Source organism: Aquila chrysaetos, chromosome 13 (assembly GCF_900496995.4).
Source record: "Aquila chrysaetos chrysaetos chromosome 13, bAquChr1.4, whole genome shotgun sequence".
NCBI classification, from domain to species: domain Eukaryota; kingdom Metazoa; phylum Chordata; class Aves; order Accipitriformes; family Accipitridae; genus Aquila; species Aquila chrysaetos.
The window spans coordinates 38,333,659-38,353,954 of NC_044016.1; the positions used below are offsets into that span (position 1 = coordinate 38,333,659).

At 44.0% G+C, this 20,296-nt stretch overlaps 1 protein-coding gene across 4 annotated transcripts; it reads right to left on the reverse strand.

Annotated features, from left to right (window-relative positions):
* Positions 1-8,053: 8,053 nt before the first annotated feature.
* ENTPD4 (ectonucleoside triphosphate diphosphohydrolase 4) lies at positions 8,054-18,950 on the reverse strand. 4 transcript variants are annotated; one of them, XM_041128397.1, is made up of 14 exons: positions 17,974-18,034; positions 16,904-16,983; positions 16,626-16,743; positions 16,167-16,364; positions 15,505-15,710; positions 14,824-14,974; positions 14,638-14,741; positions 13,949-14,008; positions 13,535-13,689; positions 11,792-11,958; positions 11,236-11,560; positions 9,826-9,911; positions 9,444-9,605; positions 8,054-9,162 (listed from the first exon to the last, which is right to left on the reverse strand). In XM_041128397.1, the coding sequence occupies exons 3-14, from the start codon at positions 16,631-16,633 to the stop codon at positions 8,934-8,936; spliced, it is 1,851 nt and encodes a 616-aa protein (XP_040984331.1). In that variant the 5' UTR covers positions 16,634-16,743; positions 16,904-16,983; positions 17,974-18,034; the 3' UTR covers positions 8,054-8,933. The 4 variants fall into 4 exon arrangements, with proteins under 4 accessions (XP_040984331.1, XP_029891292.1, XP_029891290.1 ...); XM_030035432.2 differs by lacking the exons at positions 16,904-16,983; positions 17,974-18,034 and adding an exon at positions 18,932-18,950; XM_030035430.2 differs by lacking the exon at positions 16,904-16,983 and having other exon boundaries at positions 17,974-18,060.
* Positions 18,951-20,296: the final 1,346 nt, after the last annotated feature.

The window sequence follows — 20,296 nt, forward strand, 5'->3', positions numbered from 1 at the left end:
AAGAGTGTTAACGACACGTGGCAACTTTCACACCAATTGGCCCTAGTGGAAAGTTCCCACAATGTGCAATTGGAGAGCTGTACCCCTGATTTTGAGCTCATAGGATGGCTAACAAACACCAGCAATTCTGGAGAAGTAGGGCTAAGCATCCTGCAAAAAAGGAATAAACCAATTCATATATATGTTTAATCCCTACTGGAATTTCTACAATTTCCACATTAGGAGTTTGGTAGCGACTGAACTGACCTCCCAGACTCCCATCCCCTGCTATTTGGTTACTGTTAGTTGCTGTTGAAAGGACTGTAAACGTGCATTGCTTCTATTCAGGGAGGGACCCTTGCATGACACAGATCTTTTCCAGCCAGCAAAGCTGGAAAAATGAGATTCATTTTCTATAAGACATAACATCAATCCTTTGAGATCTCTTTCTCCTTCCTCCTCTGCATGCATTCTAGTCCAACAGTCAATGCAATGCAGACAATGACCACATCGTGCTTACTTTCCACCACCCACTTATTTTCCACGCTTCAGAGTCATCCCCTCAAATCTGCAGGCCTCACAACTTCTCAGTCTTGCAATTAATGTTAGCTCACTAAGGCACAGCTGATCTTAACGCTCTACAAAAACATTCCAAAACAAGATCTCTGCTGAAGTCCAGACTCTTAACAAATGGCCCATCCAAATAGAAGTGCAGACCAGCCTCATATGAGATCTGTGATAGACCTGTGTCTTCCAGCTCTCAATTTGATCCATCATCTAGAGAGTAACATACCTTCAACATCCATTAACTACACCTACTTCTGGGCAAACAAAAGGCTCAGACACCAAGGTGGGTGAAAACCTGAGGCCCCGAGGAATACTCACAGCAGATAGATTTCTGTAACAGGCACAGGAGCTCAGAGATGATGTCTGCTCTTGTACGTGACGGCAGCTCTTCCTTCTCAGTCCCAGGCAGTTTGAACAATAGAGCAGCACACACCCAGAGAAAGCACATACATCTTCCCTGTATTTCTCTCCTTAACCTTTCAAAAGAGGGGTGGGGGGAGGCCAGTTAGTACTCAAATCTCCCGACTGGCATGTGAGCTTTTGGTTTTCCTAGACCAAGGAAGACCTGACTGCAAGGCACTTTGCAAGTACTTTTCATTCTCTATCTGTAAAAGCAATTACTCAGAGATCCTAGCTGTCTTTGAGCACTGATTCAAGGAGTCAGCTGTTGAAAGGCAACTTCCCCCAAGCAATCCCTTGACGAAATGCAGGTGGCATTCAGTATCTGACCAGCACACACTTACATCCTTCCCTATACATACAGGTTCCTGACAGATTCCCTCTGTGCAACTCAGCCATCCAGGAGATGAGTATAGAAGTCTGTCATGGTTTAACCCCAGCCAGCAACTAAGCACCACGCAGCCACTCGCTCACTTCCCTCCCACCCAGTGGGATGGGGGAGAGAATCAGGGAAAAAAAGTAAAACTTGTGGGTTGAGATAAGAACAGTTTAATAGAAGGGAAAGGAAGAAAATAATAACAATAATAAAATGACAATAATAATAATAATAAAAGAATTGGAATATACAAAACAAGTGATGCACAATGCAATTGCTCACCACTTGCTGACCAATGCCCAGTTAGTTCCAGAGCAGCAACCCCCGCCAGGCCATCTCCCCCCAGTTTATATACTGGGCATGATGTCACACAGTATGGCATACCCCTTTGGCCAGTTGGGGTCAGCTGTCCTGGCTGTGTCCCCTCCCGACTTCTCGTGCCCCTCCAGCCTTCTTGCTGGCTGGGCATGAGAAGCTGAACAATCCTTGACTTAGTCTAAACACTACTTAGCAACAACTGAAAACATCAGTGTGTGATCAACATTCTTCTCCTACTAAATCCAAAACATAACACTATACCAGCTGCTAGGAAGAAAATTAACTCTATCCCAGCTGAAACCAGTACAAAGGGTGTAAACAAAGTTTTGCCCCTAAAATATGTGAAAAGAGCGAGATTTCTAGAAAGGAAAAAAGCGTTTGAGAAATCCAGCTTCACCAATTCGAGGCAGTGACAACGCTGTGGGAAAGCAGTGTAAGCTAATCCTCCACGTCCAGTGAAATGACTCACGCAAAAGAAGTCCGGGAAAGAGGGCTGCATTTTGCCGTTTTACCCTGAGGGATGACAGAGGTCCTGGAGGTTTACCATCCCCTCCCACTAGATGGCAAGAGTCCCCCTCCCGGAAAGGGAGAAGAGAGGAAGAACTGAACAGATTAAGGCCATTTGGTTATAAAAGGGGGAAGATGCTCAAGAACACAATGTACTGGTCTCCATAACTCCCAGGCAAGTGCAGCAAATCCCTCCTCATCCTTAAAAGGCGTTATGGAAACATCTGCTTTAATGTCTTTTTTGCTGATTCACTGTGACAGGCCAAAGAACATGTCCTAACAAGGACAGTCACTGCTAGCGGTTCTGTTCTTATGCAGAAACTTGAACAATTACTTCAAGGACAGAGGCTCCACTTGCTGAATTTGCAAGAGAGCTCACTGCAAGGCCAGGACGTGGGATGCAGAACGCAACAGCTATGTAGGAGATGCATTACACACCCTTGCATCTGATCCCACCATTTCATTAACAACCTTCATGTGTATGTGATCAGCAAGGAGCTGAGGACCCTCAGCTTTCATGGCAGGCGATGCCCTAAGTGTTAACCCGAGATTACTGCCTTCCACTATTTATGACTGCCTGCAAAAATTTGGCCATGGCAACCTAGAGAGGCCACCTAATGAGGAAAAAAAGTGGCACTGTTGGAATCTTGTTTGCAAGTCAGCACTGGAGTTATCAGCAGAAGAGAAATGCTGGTAAAGTGCCATACACATGAGACCTAGGAATAGAAAACTTATGCGATCTATAGGTTCAAATCCTGCCCTGCTCTGCACATCGTTTGTAGCAGGGAACGTAGAGCTTGTAACTTCCAGGACCCTGGAAAGCATATGGAGTTCAGGAAAGCCTGGGTATCACATTTGTGTCTTCAGTGCATTTGTATGTGGCCTGGTACAAGGGTGCTGAGCACTTCCTTTTGAAGATCAGGGCTCTAAAAAGTATCTCCAGCAATACATATCGCTCATGTAGGAAGACGCTGCTAACCCAGTCGCAAGCAATTTCCCAGCACCACTTCCTACCAATCCAAAGACCTTGAAGCATAAGCAGGCAAGAAAGTCGCTGTCATCCTCCCATGCCTTAAACAAAGGGTGGGTGACCTGAAAAAAACCCGTCAGGACCAGGTCCCCTGAACACTACACACACAGAGGCTGGTGCCCAGGGAGAGGGACACAGCAAGTCCTCACGAGGCTCATTTCAGCTTTCAATGAGCTTCATGCGTTATTTAGTAGCAACAATGGCAGAAACAATGGGACAAGTAAGAACAAGGTGCCCCCGATCAGGCATGCCATCAAGTCACTACTATTGACTGTCCCCTTCGCTAAGTGCTGCAGAGACAGAAAACCCTTTTGTTTCCACAAGCTCCAGGGCTACCTCCTTAAGGCTGGTGTTCCTGGAAGAGCCGTGTGCTTCCTCCCTTCCCCACCCTCTCCATCATACCCTACCTTTCTCATGGGTATATTTTGTCTCCCAACCACTTCTTCCATTAGGGGCCACATTTGGCCTTGTTTCCTTTGGACATTTTCCACACACAAAAACACAACAACAAGAAGAAGAGTGATGCGTTTAAGGGGCCATGAAGCCAAAAGCTTCAGTATCATTCACCTGTCCTTTCCAGGTCACTGGGATAGGTCAAAGAGCAGTGCCCTTGCCTCCCCTCTGTGCTTTTCCACATGCCTTACCTGTCCTTAATGGACCTGGAGAAAGGACAAGGTGAATAGGAGAAGCAGAAGAAAGAAAATAAAGCATGTTAATGCAGAAACAGACACAAACAGATAAACATTACCATTGTGGCTTGGGAATCTGAGCCCAGGAACAGGCACTGAGTGAAAACAGGTATTGCTAAGTCTCTTAAGGGAATCATGTTTCCCCTGGTGTTGTTGCTTGGTGTAGTCTCTTTGGAGCAGGCTTGTCCATGGGTGGGATGGAAAAGCTTCTCCCCTCCCCCCCCCACGCTTTCATTTGGAGCTGCAAAAGAGCTGTAAGAATAATATGGTTTTAGTCTCCTCCTCAGGAGATGTCACAAACTTCTTCCTGCTATTCCACAGTCCCTGCTCCATCCTGCAAACACCTGGCAGGGGGAATGAAACAAAACAAAAACCGACCACACGCACGGTAATTCTAATTATTGGGACACTACAGCCAGATTTTCAAAGAAGAGCTGAATTTGCAAACACTTCCCACAGGTTCAAGCACCAAAAAGCACTGCAGTCTTGTAAATCCAGGCATTTAGGTTTGGCACTTAGCTGATTGCTTTTGAAAATCTGTGCCTCCTCCCCGTGCCTTGTGGGCTTTAAGCTCTTAAAGCAATTAAAGGCACCCGCGCATCTGTCAGCCTCAATATAGCAAATACTAACATGCAATGAACTCGCACAAAGGCCTTGCAGGAAGGGCCTCACACAGTCTGTGCGCTGAGATCTCGTGCTGCATTACACAGAAGGATGATGCGCAGCTCAATCTCCCCCCTGTGTTGGGGGCTGGACTGCAAAAGTCTCTTTACCCATTAAACAACAGCACTTGGAGCACCCCAGAGGAGGTGCCCATGAGGAACAGACTGTTCCCCAATCCCAATCCTACCCCACAGGCCATCCCATCGGCCTCACAGACACACCAGCAGTGAGGCTATGGGAGCAGAGTGATCTGCAGGGTGCTCCTGTTGCTTCCTTACACAGACACGCTCTCTGATCGCACTACAAACCCAAACATAAATATATAATCAGGCCAACATGCTCAGCACTATTTTGTTGCCCTACACTGCCCTGATGGTTAGGCTAGTACTCAAAGCTGGTTTTTAATGTCCTTTCTTCTAAAACACACTTTCCCAGGACAAAATCCCTATTCTCTTCCATACCCAAACCCCAAGCACAACCCAGTTAGAGCATCAAAACCACCTCATGAAAGAAGCAAAAGCCAGAGTTTCCGAGTCATTAGTGCTCTACTCTTTCCAAAGGTACAGACCAAGGACCATCAACCTTTTTAGACCCACAGCCTAAGAATCTACTGAAATTCCTCTCAACACACTCACTGCTCTCCAAGCAACAGCAATCTACCCCAGGACTGCTGCTAAATCAATCCAAAGCCACCAGTCAGTTTTAGGCTTGGTTTTCTGTTTCAGTTCCTCACCGCAAACCACGCTGCACACTTTGCTCCCCTTCATAGCATCCTACCACACTTCTACTGCACCTTCCCCATGGTTCCACAGCAATGAAAACACAACCCCACCTTCTCCAACAGGGCTAAAAGCCTTCACTTCAAAGCTAGAATACCTCAGATAAGCAGTAACCTCTCCAAAAAGCACCACACCAGAGCACAGCACTGTCTGTTCTTCCTTAGCCTTGTGCTCTCCCAGCCCTTATAGGCTCTTGCTTCTAATGAGTATGATGGCTCTCTCCTGTGCACCTTTAGGAAACTTAATTAACTCAGCTGCCTCTGCTGTGCCCCCTATACCTGTGTGAGATCAAGGGGCTTAACTCCCAGCTTGCTGGAAGTAAACAGGCTCCCAGTGCTGCTCTCCCAGTATACTCAACCCCTTGAAGCTCACTGTACTCCTACCAGTGTGTGAGACTGCATGGCCATGGATGGAAAAGCTGAGAGTCAGGGTTTAAAGAAACTCAGCCCATTCCCCTCAAATCTCTCAGTTAGCATCACAACCATAAAGACATAATGCAGCAGAAAACCTGCACAAAGAAATACAAATCCAAGAAGCAACTGGGGGAAACAGTTTATTGGAAGAAAAAAACCCCAGCAAGCTGTGAAAGTGAGGCTCAGTGACTAGCATTACCATGACAAATTGACCCTTCTCATGCACAGGGAGGGGCACCTAAGCATCTAATGAGATTTCTTAAAAGACCTTAAAGAATTTAGGAAAGCAAGTCCCCAAGCAGATAAGAGCCAGCTGGTTTTAGTTTTGAAGATACTAAAAGTTCACCCCCCACCTCACTCTGAAGCACCCTGACACCTGCTCTCCTTACCAAGCACTTTACCACCTGATATCTGAATGAGAGGAAAAAAGAGATATAAAACAGGCCTCAGTGCACTACTTTGCATGACTGAAGAAAGGTTGTTTAAGTTTCTAGGCCTTAGACTTGTTTGAATCTGTTTTTTCATGCACTGCTTAGATTTTTAATGAACAGTAGCTGCTCCCACAACCAATCTCTGCTGGCAGTATCTTTTTACCATTACAGGAGGAAATTGTGTATTGGGTCACCTTTATTCTGCCCTTCCTGAACCAAATCACTAGAAAAAGCAGGATGAAACTGCTAGGATCCTGGAGCAGAAAAAAAGTCAAAGAAAAAAAAAAAAAAAGACACTGCACACTGCAGAGCAGTCACTGGTCCATGGAAAGCTTCCTGCCCATTCATGCCCCATTTTCCTGATCACTTTCTCACCACCATTCACCATCTTATCTTTCTTCACATTCCAAACACTCCTGCTTCATATCTTCATTCCCCAGTGTGGTGCTTTCAAAAACGAGTGTGGAAACCCTAAAGCAGGCACACGATGCTTTATGTAAGCACAAGACCAATCTGTCTCCATTATCCCAATGCTGTACCTGTCCCTACTGTATTCACCAAGCTTGCTAGCTGCAGCTTGTTCTACTAAAATCTTAAGCTCTGGGGGCCATAAAACACATACTTCATTGTGCACAGCCATAGTTTGTCCATCCTACAAAATAAGAAAGCAAAGTCAAAATCCTGCATTTGGTTCAACCAGGACATACATTACTTCAGACAATTGTTTTTCCTTTCAAAAATGTTTACACCACCTTAGTTAAGGCCAGAATAGGTTTTTTTCCATGACTGTCCATTATTTAATAAGAATGAGCTTCTGATTCTATTAAAGAATCAATTTTAAAGTTATGTGTTAAGATGATTTTTTTTTTGGAGCATTCTCTTACATGTTAAAAACTTCGCTACAAAGAAAATACTGCAGCATCTAAAAGGAAATTCTATTTTAGGTCCGAAACATTCTTCCTTCAACTTTTTAATGTTTTTATGATTTTCATACATTTTTTATTGGCTTTTTTTGAGGTTTTTTTTGGTTGTTTGGTTTTTGGTTTTTTTTTTGCTTGCTACATTTGAGACACTATCTTTTGTGCTAAGAGATGCTTGGCAGCTGCCTGGATTTTGCCAAATCACACACTGATACTTCCTCTCCCCTTTACCACTAACGTCAGCCTTTGTCCAAAGGGGGCTGCTTTATCTAAGCATGCAATTAAAGGCTCTGTACTCTAGTTTTAGGCATCTCAGAAACAGGAAGTACAGGCTCTGTAACAACTGGCAATGTCAGTTTTCTGATAATTCTTATCAGCCTATGAGTGCAACAAGTTTGTACCACAGTTCCAGATATCAGAAGCAAGAGGTGTATTATCTAATTAGTCACTCAGATGGTGCCCAAAACCCAGCAAAATGCAAAACAGACTCTCAGCTGGTGAAGTGCTTAGATTTGTCAGGTACAAAAAGTCCTTTATAAAAGGAAGACACTTTTTGTTATTTCTGAACATTCAGTTAAAGATTCTGTTGCCATTTCAAAATTCCACCACATATCCAGTTAATTCTTATGACTGCAACACAGCCACCTACCAGACACTGGATGGAAGGAGCAGGAAGTTTAGCACCTAATTTTAGCTGCAGTTCAGCAGACCAAGCCTAGATTTCCTATACAGTCAAAAGGCAAAAGCAAGTATAGTGAAAGGAGACAATAAAACAATTGAAAGTATCGAGATTTTTAGATCAATAAACTGCACCTTAAGTACGACAAAAACGGTATCAATGTGTCTACTTCTCCAATACCGAAAACAGCATCTAGTTTTCCAGCACATTCACGCCTAGTAGAAGACAAGAAAGTTTTGCCAGTTGGACACAAACCGTGAGAACAGAAGTGATACTGTGCAATAAATATCCATACACCAAAAGTTCATATAAATCCCACTTTTAATCATGGACAAATTTACTTTCAAGTAAAATTAACAGTTTTAAATAAAATATAAATTAACAAATCAGTACTCAAAAAAAATAAAAGACACTGTGCATGTCTACTCTAGCAGAAACAAAAGCCTAGGTATATTCCAGTTCTCTTCACCTTACTGGAGTTTCAGGGAGATCTCTGAATGATTATGAAACAGAAATAAAGGACTAAAAGGTCGTGACTTTTGCCACTATGAGGATATAGCTTCCAAGACAAAAGGGGAAACTGTCACAAGTAAACAAAACTGATTTAAGCAGTTTTGTGGAAGCACAGCATTGGGTGCAATAGATTTGTCTTCTCCATCACAGTACTTATTCCAGAATATAAAATCAGATAAGCTGTCCTAAAAGGTTGTTTTCTTACTGCTTTGGAAAACCCTGCACTTCCTTTTCTTTGACTGAGGAGACTCAGAATTAAGAAGTCAAGTGATATCAATCCTGGAATCTGAAATAGAACATAAAAACAGTCCTCATTCATCCTAGCTAGCCATATTTCACAATCTCACCCAAAGGATGAGAATTCACACTCATTCTCTTACCGTACGTAGCTTAAGCTGCTGCTACTCATTTACTGACAGCGAGCCTTTGCTCGTCCCATTACACACAAAAGTGCAATATTAAAAAAAAAAAAAAAGTAATTTTTGGCAGATATTGTCTAATGAGACTAAGCCAAGTTGACCCCATTTTCCCACATTTCCAAAGCCTAGCTGTATTACACGCTCTGGGAAATCTGCTTCTTCAATGGTTTAAAGGGACAAAAAGGAGGAACCCTGAGGCAAAAATGGCTTTTTGTGTAGCAAGTCCAATAAAAGCTCTCCATCACAGCATCTCATAAGGGTCCTGCGATCTTCTGTGGTGGGAGGCCTTCCTCAATCCATAGGGAAGTAGACGAGCTGTTGCGCAACATTCGCCTGTGGATCCGTCTGAGCCTTAACAGGTAAAGCAGGATGGAGAGCAGCACAATCAGAAAACAGACAAAAAACAAATAGTGATTGTAAACAAATGAGAAGCTCCTCCAGTGGGAGTGACTTGCACGGAAGTTTTCTTGCTGGATGTCTCTGAAAAGAACCAAAGGGATAACACACATAAGTTGCAAATCTAACTTTGCCTCCAAACTATCTTACAACAGGAAACCGAACCCATTTTAGAAGAAGTCCTTATAAAGCATTACTTGAGCTACCTGAAATACGTACTGAGGTTATATATAATGCGCTAGAAACAACATCTTGTCTCCCCCTATCTGTCAGCTATTTTGCTATCACCATACTTCTTCCCTCACAAAACTCCCATACCTTCCACCTAAATGCTCTTTCCAGACATTTGAGAAAACAACTGGTACCTTAAAGGTAAAAACCGTGTTCGGTAAAGAATGGCTCCCAAGGTCCATTGCACCTCTTTATCATAAACCTGCAGAGCTGTTTTCAAATTGCTGTAACTCACAGGGAAAGAGAAGCCACTGTGAAATACTTCATACATCCAGGCAGACTTAAAACACTGGTACCTATAGAAAGAGTGGCATATGGTCAGGCCAGCAGTTACAGAGTCCCAGAGGACAGGGGAGCACAATTAGACACATAACTATCAGTACTTTTTTTATGGCTGATGCAATATTTAAGGTTATATTCACACTTTCAATGATTTCATTAAACGGATCATTTGGACATGACCTCTCCCTGGCAACTCTGCATGAACGAATTTGCTGTACAAACACAAATACTTACTTCAATCTGTGGAGATCAGCATGTGATGCATAAAGACCACGGTCAAAACGTTCCCGTAGGACAGACCACTTCGTGGCACAATAATCCTTGGGGAAAAAAAAAAAAGAAAAAAAAAAAAAGACTTTATCCTGGTTTCTGCTGGGACAGAGTTAATTCTCTTCCTAGTAGCTGGTATAGTGTATGTTTTGGATTTAGCAGGAGAAGAATGTTGATCACACACTGATGTTTTCAGTTGTTGCTAAGTAGTGTTTAGACTAAGTCAAGGATTGTTCAGCTTCTCATGCCCAGCCTGCAAGAAGGCTGGAGGGGCACGAGAAGTCGGGAGGGGACACAGCCAGGACAGCTGACCCCAACTGGCCAAAGGGGTATGCCATACTGTGTGACATCATGCCCAGTATATAAACTGGGGGGAGTTGGCCCAGGAGGGCAGATTGCTGCTTGGGAACTAACTGGGTATCAGTCAGTGAGTGATGAGCATTGTGCATCACTTGTTTTGTATATTCCAATTATTATTATTATGATTGTCATTTTATTATTGTTATCATCATTATTATTTTCTTCCTTTCCCTTCTATTAAACTGTTCTTATCTCAGCCCGCAAGTTTTACTTTTTTTCCCCGATTCTCTCCCCCATCCCACTGGGTGGGGGGGAAGTGAGCGAGCAGCTGCGTGGTGCTTAGTTGCTGGCTGGGGTTAAACCATGACAGACTTCAACTTTGCTTCTGCCTTGAGAAGAAAAAAAATGCCACCAGATAGAATGGTCTGTAAATACAGAAAGGTAGAAAACTCAAAAATAATGGCTTCCCTTGCACTGTTAATAAGTCAGATCACAAATTTCATTTTCTGTAACATTTTGATCCATACGTGGCATTTGTGGTTAAGTAAATATTCAGCAGCACTTAAACTCTTCGGTTATGTACTTGGAGATGAAAAATAGACAACCTATTTTTAGGGCATTGACAAAGCAAGTCCTATTCCTCTAATTTATGTTGTAGCCTTACTTTAAACTGTCCCCAACAGATTGATCCTTGTTATGAGTAACACATGGGAAACTGGTATAAAATGTATAAAGCAAGACGAAAAGGAAATCTTTTTCTAACAACAACTAAGACATTCCTAAAAAGCAGCAAGGGGTGGAAGCCGCATGGATTTCCCCGTTATCAATAGATCTGCCAGAACTTGACTACTGTGAGTCCCATTCCCTCTACAGTCAATTTTACTACTGTGCCTTAAAACAAGTATTCTAAAAGAAAACCCAGTGAGGAAAAGAGATGCCCTGTGATAGTTCATTGCAGGGTAAAAGGATTTTGGATCTTTAAAGGAAGAGTTTCGTTGCAAGACCTTCAGAACAAAACGCTTCTAGAGAGTAGTTGTTTTGAATTAGAAAAAGGTTGTATCAAGAACACTTTACCTTTGCGGCTTTAGTAAATTTAGCAGCATTGTAATCTCCTCCCATGCGTAACACATCCTCAGTGCAGTAGTAGAACTCTGAGAAACCATAGAATTCACTGTTCTGAAAGTGCACAGCAGGCTGATAGACACCATTAAGTGATGTCTGCGTTTCATTAGTCTTATTCATGAATGGTTGAATAATTTCACGACACAGATTAAAATCTCCTGTTCCCCGCAAATACATGATCTGTCCGTTCTGCTGGATCTCATCCTGAGCATCCAGGGGCAGGCAAGGATCTAGGTAGGGTGAATCAGAAGTCATACCAGTCTGTTTGCTCAGCAGTCTGTATAAAAGAGCAAGCACAGTAACAACTGCATATCAGAAACATCAAGCTCCGAGATACAACAGCATCAAAACAGAGCATCCTCATTTAAAGAAACTTCAGCATTGCGTGCAGCACGCTGTAGAAATTAAGTTTTTTGTCAGGACATTTTACTAAATATATTCAAGTTAGGGGGTTACTGAGCCTAGTGATGCACAGAACCCATATCCCCAAGTGACTGCAGCCAGCTACCTGTTTTTAAGCACTGTACTGGTAAATAGACTGTCTTCATATCTCTGGCGTGCTGCATTTCCTCCAAAGCCAAGGAACGTTGCAACGTAGACCCTATACACATGCTCAGTTTGATGAGCATCACAACCCAAGTTGAATTCTGCAAGTAAGTTCTTGGCTACTTCCTCCTGTAGGAACACAAGCACCAAGATTAGGTATAAACAATATGAACCAGAACCTAAAGACGAGTTCTTTGGACAACTAGATGACCTTGCCATCTTAAAAACTTCACTCCTTACTCATCTATTTTGCTTTTCATGGGTCCACATTACCTTCTACTTCATAGGGAGAGCAAAGCATATTGATTGCAGAGAACTGCATTATTGCTACTGACACTCAATGAACTGTAAAGGCCAGGAACTGCCACTAAGGACACTAAAGTATCTTTTCCTATGAAAAAGTATGCGCTGTGGCTACTAACCTCAATGCTACCATTTCTGACTGAGTCCCCATACTACTGATTGCTAGCTTAAGTAGATTTATGGTCTGCCCAGCAGAGCTGTTCTTCATTTTCCAATCTGGAGTTCTCAAGCTTTTCAGCAGGCCTGTCAGTCACTCAGCTCTCCTCCCATACCATACATCAGTCACTTGCAGTAGCTTTTCAGATATTTAAGAGATGCGTAGCAGACGCACTTCATGTAGAATGCGCTCAGAAACGTAGCGTAACATTGCACGGCTTCCAACTGACATTGTAAATGAAAAACAGCACTAGCACTGTAAGTGTCACAGTCAGTTGTTTGACTCTCTTGTCATTCTCTGTATGGGAACCTGGACAGGTTCCATGACCAGAATACCTATTTTATATTGGCTTGTGTTCAGACAGAGCCATACAACAGTCATCATCAATTGTCTGCAACTCTTCCTATTTCCAGTTCATACTTCACTGGGACAATCTGCTCTGAATCTAAATGCCCATATTTTTGTTTAACAGTCCAAACTATTTGTTATGCCATCTGTCTGAAAGGCAGTGTAGTTATTAAAACCTGCAATAATGAAAATGCATCATTTCACAGGAAGATTTAAAAAAAAAAAAAAATATACGTACATCATTATAACAGTGCATTGAGAGTCAAAACATAGGGCTTTTATGGTATTCTTATTTTAGATAATTTCTCTAAATTAATTGGAGGTTATCCAACTTCAAAAATTCAGGAATTACTCTAGAACTCGGTAGATTGAAGTTAGAGCAATTTACATTCCATTTAAGACTTGTAACAAAGAAATTTGCTTCCTACAACAGATGACCTGTGCTGAGGACTTGGGTGATATTTAAACAAACGGTACTGTTACCCCTGTGTCCTGTTAATTCATTTTCTACCAACCCAACTTGAAGGAAAAGTCCCATCTTATATAAGTTCTTATAGAAAAGAAGAGCCACACAACTCTTGGTTTCTAAACTCCAGAATACAGTCTCTTAAGTGTAACACAAATTTAAAAATTGTACATACATACATGCACACACACAAAGAATGCACGTCCACTTAAAAATTAGTGGCAAATTATACTAACTGAAATAAACTTTCTGAACGAACAAAATACAAATGAATTGCTTAGCTGATGAAGGACTCGTATTTGCCATCTTCTCTTGCCTTGGTTTTGGAATGTGATGTAATGAAGAATAGGACTCAAAACAAAGAAAACAAAACAACGAATATGCGTTAAAATAAATCAAAAGGAAAAGAAGAAAGTTGCACAGATAATAACCTGCTGTGAAGAGGCAAAGCTTACAGTTTTAGGGACTTCGTATGCTATCTGAGTCGACACTCCGCCCATGTCAAGAATACCCACTGTCCTCTTACGAAAGATGGCCTCTTTGTTTTCACTGCCTGGGACATGCACCTCCACAATCGCTTCATCCTCTGGATAAAACAATGAATAGCCATTAAGAAATACAACTAGGGAGGGTCTAAAGCAGCAGTACACTACGTATAGTTAACTTCTTTTCTGTAGCAATGCAGATCATTGAAATTTCACATATGAATTAAGGCAACATCAGCATCTGCACACACACTATTCACTAACATCTCTGTCTAAAAACATACCATCAACAGTGAAAGCACAGGTACGTACTCGAAGGAATGTACTTCCTCAAATCCAATTCACAATTAAGATACCTACCATCATCTGTGTGTTCAAATCTTCCAAGAACAAAGTTGATGCCAATCCATGCATATACTCCTACATGCATAAGAAAACATATTTGCACATTTCAGGAATATCTGGTACTTATAATCTTAAAAACAAAGAGGGATTTTTTGCATATGAGTTAAGATATATCACTGCTCATATTTTAATATATAAAATACTTTGAAGTTAAATATTCCTGACAAGTTATTCTAGTCCTTCTCTCCCAAGTCAATGATAAAAATCCTAGTTCAATGTGTTAAAGACTGTCCAATGTGTAAGTTTCAGAAGAAGTAAGCACGTTAGCTTTTAAAGTGATTTTAAGTCTCTAGTGAGCTGATCACATCAAAACATCACTCCTTTAGAAACCATTTTTCACTGCAAAGTTTCTTCCATCGAGAAAGTTGTACCTTATCCTTAACCCTCCCTCCCCAAAGCCAGAGAAAATGGACTAAAATTCCTGCTAAATACAGATAACTTATTTCACTGCTAATTAGAAAACATTTTGAGAAGTTAGAAAATCACAGCAGATGATCATCTCCACATCCCATATGTCGCTACTGAGGAATAAGGTCTCTCAACCAAACCAGAATTTTAAAAAGCAACAACAACAACAAAATTATCCAAGTTGTACCATGAAAGTAATAAAGATTTCAAAGATAATTTTTCCAACGTTAACCTACCTTCCTGTTTCCCCGAAATAACCTCTGCATGTGAGTCCGAAAACAGAAAATCAAAATGCACGGGAATATCAGTGAGCAGATCTTCAAGTATTGCCTTCTGCTGGCTGCAAAATTACATTTTGAACAGTTAAAAATAGTCACGCCAGGACTGCTATTCTAAATGCTAAAAATAAGACAGCCAATAACCTTTCTGGCAGAATCCTCATTCCTGCAGTACATAGAATATAAAGAGGAGTCTCTTTGTGTTTTGCACGTGGCACATGTTCAGCTGCAAAGCTCAGAAGTGGAGAGATATAATCACTGACCTTTTCAGGAGAGCTGGCAAACTCTGAAATGCCTAGTGAAACAGATAAATATGAGAGTGAAGCAACTCAAGCTTTGGGCATTTTCTGGGAAATCTTGACAACCAACACACAGAGAAGAAATCAACAACCCAAAGCCAAACCCAGGAAATCAACTACAGAAATAAGAAAATAAGAATGAAGCTAACACTTAATCATCCTCTAAACAATAAACAAAAACCTGTATTAGATATATTACCTATTTCTATAATTGGTTCAAACAGCTTTACAGAAAGCCAATTATTTATTCATTGAATAAACAGAACCAAGTTAACTGACAACTGAACCAGCAACTGTCTTAGTTCACTGAGAAACCTCTCCCTCCTGCCCATCAGTGTCACGTTTCAAGCTTTAAAGCTGAACAAAGCTCTCTGCAAAGCAAACCCAAAGAAATCTGGAGGAGTGCTATGCTGACAACTTGCAAGTGTCCTTCACCCAGACATTTTAAACATAGGGTTTGAAGAAGCAAAGTTAGGATAGGCAACTATCTAGAAAATTGCATCTAAAATTAATTTCTTTCCAGTACCTGGTTTAATTTTCATAACCACTGGTTTTCTGTTTTTGTCCCTCATCTGTTTGATGTCCAACAGATCATGCGGATTACCGTTGTGCCTTGGCCAACAATACACAAAAATCCTAGAGCCACTGCTGCCACAGTCCACAACGATTCCATAGTTCAGATTGGGGTTGTTTGTATCTGTAGCTTCAGTGTCAGTTACTCGGGCAAGATATCTAGATGAAAAATAGGCATTACTACATGGCAATTAAGTTCTATATGGAAGTTTTTCTCAATGTCAGACTCAAAACGGGACAACAGTTTCCATCATAGGAATCACAGTTTTCACTACTGTACTGCTGCTGAAGAAAAAAGTGCCATGCCACCTATAAGAATCAAATTCCCAGAATAAACACCAAAAGTAATTTCCAGAATAATTTATTACACAACATTCTTGTGCCTGTAGTTTTACTGCACTGCTACAGACACATTAAATATGACATTAGAAAGATTAATTATAAGCAACCTAGATAAGGAAAGTTTCATTAAAAAAAAAAAAAGGCAGGAAGTTTTACTCGTACTTCTCCCCCCCCGCCAATTCATTTATTTTATAGATGCTTCCTGTCAGTGCTTTCTCTTTCACACCAAAACTACATTTCATTCCTCTCCACAAGAATCTTTTCAACTCTCACCTGTGGAATCTTTTGTCCCTGTATGCACGCCCATACTTATTGCGGATGACTACCAGAGAGTAGTAAAGCAAAGAGACAGCAGCAGCAAGTATTCCTATCACAACAATCTGTCGCAAAGTGGTGTTGAGAATACGCGGACATCCCACCGGAGAGATACTGAAGTGCCAAGAAGCAGGAAGCAAACATGAGATGCTGATCCTAAAATTCAAAGAGGATAATCTGCTTTAAAAATGGACTTTACTACCAAAAAGAAGCACAATGCATTCTGAAAGCAGCTAAGGACAAAATGCTTACTTTGCTCTGCGCTAGCTTTGCTTTGGTCATGCTCTGGCTTGAGTGTAGTCAAGACACTATTCCCACCTTTGAATTCATCATTAGCCATGAATTCATTATTAGGTTCCCTGTCCTTCACTCAAAAGACATCACAATTTAATTTGACAGTTCCTTTGGGATTCTTACCTCCCCATTTTGGGAGATGGCCAGCAGAGAGAAAGACCAGCTGGTGTTCAAACATCAGCCAGTCACCTCAGACTGACAAGGCACATCAACCATTCTCAAAGCCATTGCTCTTCTGTTCCTGAATTAAAAAGAAAACATAAATGATCTTCTAGACAGCATTATGAAGAGCACTGCCAGCAGGTCAAGGGAGGTGATCCTTCCCTTCTACTCAGCACTGGTGAGGCCACATTTGGAGTGCTAGGTCCAGTTTGGGGCTCCCCAGAACAAGAAATACATACAGCAAGTTCACTGTAGGGCCACAAAGATGTTGAAGATACTGAAGCATCTCTCCCATGATGAGAGGCCAAGAAAGCTGGGCCTGTTTTACGTGGAGAGGAGACAGCTCTCATGAATGCATATAAATATCTGACTGGAGAATGTAAAGAAGAAGGAAGTAGACTCTTTTCTCAGTGGTGCCCAGTGACAGGACAAGAGGCAACAGGCACAAACCGAAATACAGGAAATTCCATCTGAATATAAAAAAAAACCCAAACTGTGAGGGTGGTGGGACACTGGAGCAGGTTGCTCAGAGAGGCTGTGCAGTCTCCATCCTCAGAGACATTCAAAGCCTGACTGGTCACAGCCCTGGGTAACCTGCTCTAGCTGACCCTGCTTGGAGCACAGCTATTCACTGCTCCGCTCAGGGAGAGGAGAGGAATTTAGGCACACACAGCAGCACACCTGCTACACAAGATCTTTATAAACAGAGTATCTTCAGCTCTGCTACCACCTGCAAGGCCAGTCCCCAAAACGTAAAGACTCCAGACATAACATAACATCAGCAACATTAAAAAAACCAACACCAAAACCCAACCACCACGCAGATGCCAACACTTCAGCACAGGTCAGGACCGTCACTCTTTTCCCACCACCCCCAGCTGGTCTCACAACCCTTCCACACACGCCCCATCCTTACAAAAACACCTGCCTGAGGTGCCACGAAGTCCCTGCGCGGCTGCCAAGCCGCAGCCGCCCACTCCCGCCCCGTGGGGCACCCACAAACCCACACCGGGCGGCGGCAGGGAGGGGAACGGGCAGGGGGACAGGGCCCCGGCAGCCCGCAGGTCAGCACGGCGGGCTGTGGAGGACGCCTGCCCCTTCCTCACGGCCACAACAGCGGGCAGGCCGCAAGGCCCGGCCCGGTCTCAGCCCCCCACACCCCGCTCCCCAGAAGCGCGGCGGCACCACCGGCGGCCGGAGCCTGTCCCGAGGGCCGAGAGGCGCTCCCCCCGACCCAAACCCGCCCCGAAGGGACCCTCCCCGCCGCCCGTTACCCCCTCCCCAGCCGGAGAGCCAAGGCCGCGCTCACCTCCCGGCCCGTCGCCGGCCCGCCGCATAGCAACCGGCCACCTCGCCACTTCCGGGTCCCGCCGCCGGACGTGACGCACGCACGCACGCACGTGACGCTAGGGATCGCGGGGGTGGGCTGGGAAGGGATTCCCCCGGAGGCGTGACCACGCATGAGGGGGAGGCGTGGCCACGGGGGGAGGAGGCGTGGTTGCAGGTGAGAGGCGTGGCTAGGCGTGAGGAGGGCGTGGCCGCGGCGGGGGGGCGTGGCCAGGAGGGGGCGGTGGGTTAATGTTATTTTATAGCGCGGCAATAATTGGGGGAACCGCTGCAGGGCTATGCAAGGTATACATTACATTGCTGGTATAAAGTGGCAAATATAAATATATAAACATATAAATAGAAATTTATAACTACAAATGCAAAAAACCATAAATATTTGTTTCTATATTATAAATACACCATGGTATTGTAGCACCTGTAATAAACATATAAATATTTATGCTATAAGTAATAAATGAACCTGGTTAAAAAAACAAGCACAAAGCCTCTCCTTGCCTCGAAGGGGCTGAAAATCTGCCGGCAAGGCAAGGAACCCTCCTGCGCGTTGCCACTGAGTGGCAGCACAGCTTGTGCCCACGCAGCTCCAACACCCCTTCCGAGAACTGGAAAGAAAAAGTTTATCCTGGCAACTATAATGTATTAATAACAGGTATAACCTCGCGGAAAGGCTGGGGAGCTTTGCTAGGGCCTCACCTCTCCCTGCGGGGAGCGGTTGCCAGGATGAGCTTCGGCCTCGTCCCGGCTGCGGAGGTGAAATCGAGTGTGGCTGCGTGAGCAAAACCACACGCTTGGCGATTAATGCGTGTCCAGGCACAGGTTTAGAGGGTGTCACGTAAAAAGCTGCTTTTCCAGGGGTAAGCGATACGCTGGGTGATTTTGGAAGGTCAAAAAAGTGCTCCCCTGCCGTCCCTACTCACTTGCAGGAGGGAAGGAGCTGGACCCACCAGGCTGCTCGGGCTTCTCCACTTCTTCTCGTTCCTTCTGCCATCACAAATTGTTGCGTTACGGACTGCACCTTCATCCCTGGGAGCCCAGCGGGAGGGAATTGGGACAAAACCAAACACCCAGCCTGATGGCTGCTGTCATTTCCTTAATGCACGCCGGGTCCCTGCTGTTTGTCCCTCCGTCTGTCCATCACACGCCTCTGTAGTCGCCCCGATGCAATGCTGTATTTTGGATGTCCCAGCTTGAAACACCCCATGAAGGCTTTGCCTTTGGTCGGTGCGAAGACCTTAAGCAAAGGAGCATCGAGCCTCTGCCATGCATCTCACAGGGAGCATCCAGAGCTGCTCCTGGCTTTTGAAAGCCATGCTCACATTGGGAACAGAGAAACCAAATCTGGCCCCGGGGTGAAGCAGCAGAGCCAGGATTGTCTGTCTGGTCCCCTTATGAAAAGCAGATGTGACCGAGGAGCCGCACTGCTCTGAGCAGGATCCTCTGCAGGACGACTCCGGCTGGAGGGGAACGTGGAAGGCTGTGGGTTTTCACACCAGTTCATTTTCTGCCGTGTTTCCTCTTCCTCTTCTCACGTGAGAAACTTTAATCTTTGCCTCTCGAGCCGCTGTCGGTGCTTCTCAAAAACATTTTGGCTTTCACTTCCCACTTGGTGCAGAGCCACCAGCGCACCCAGCTGTCCCCAGGGACACCGGCCGAGCCCACACGCTGGGTTTCGCATCTGGGTTTTATGTGCCGGATTTTGCACGGTGGCTTTTGCACACCAGGTTTTACACACCAGATCCTACACACCAGGTTTTACACGCCAGACTTTGTATGCCAGGTTTTGCATGCTGAGTTTTGCAGACTGGGTTTTGCACGCTGGGATTTGCACACTGGGATTTTGCATGCTGGGTTTTGCACGCTTGGATTTGCACGCTGGGATTTGCACACTGGATTTTGCGTGCTGGGTTTTGCGTGCTGGGTTTTGCACACTGGATTTTGCATGCTGGGTTTTGCACGCCAGGTTTTACCACCGGATAACCAGGGTGGGGTCAGGGCTACGCTTCCCACCAGGGCTCACCGCAGCTACTTTGCCATGTGCTGAGAACGAAGTTGCTCGTCTCCAGTGTGTTTTTTCACAATAGTTCAAGTGCTTTAATGAACTTCTCATAGAAGCAATGCTGAAATACAATGACTAAGCCAAAGCAATGCACGGTGCCCTGCGGAGCGAGGGCAGGTTGCCCAGGCAAGGCAGGGGAGAGGGCTTTGCTGGGGGCTGGAGGGAGGACTGCAGCTTTGCTCCAGGTGTACGGCACTCTGACATGGCCAAGATATTGGGTTTCTTT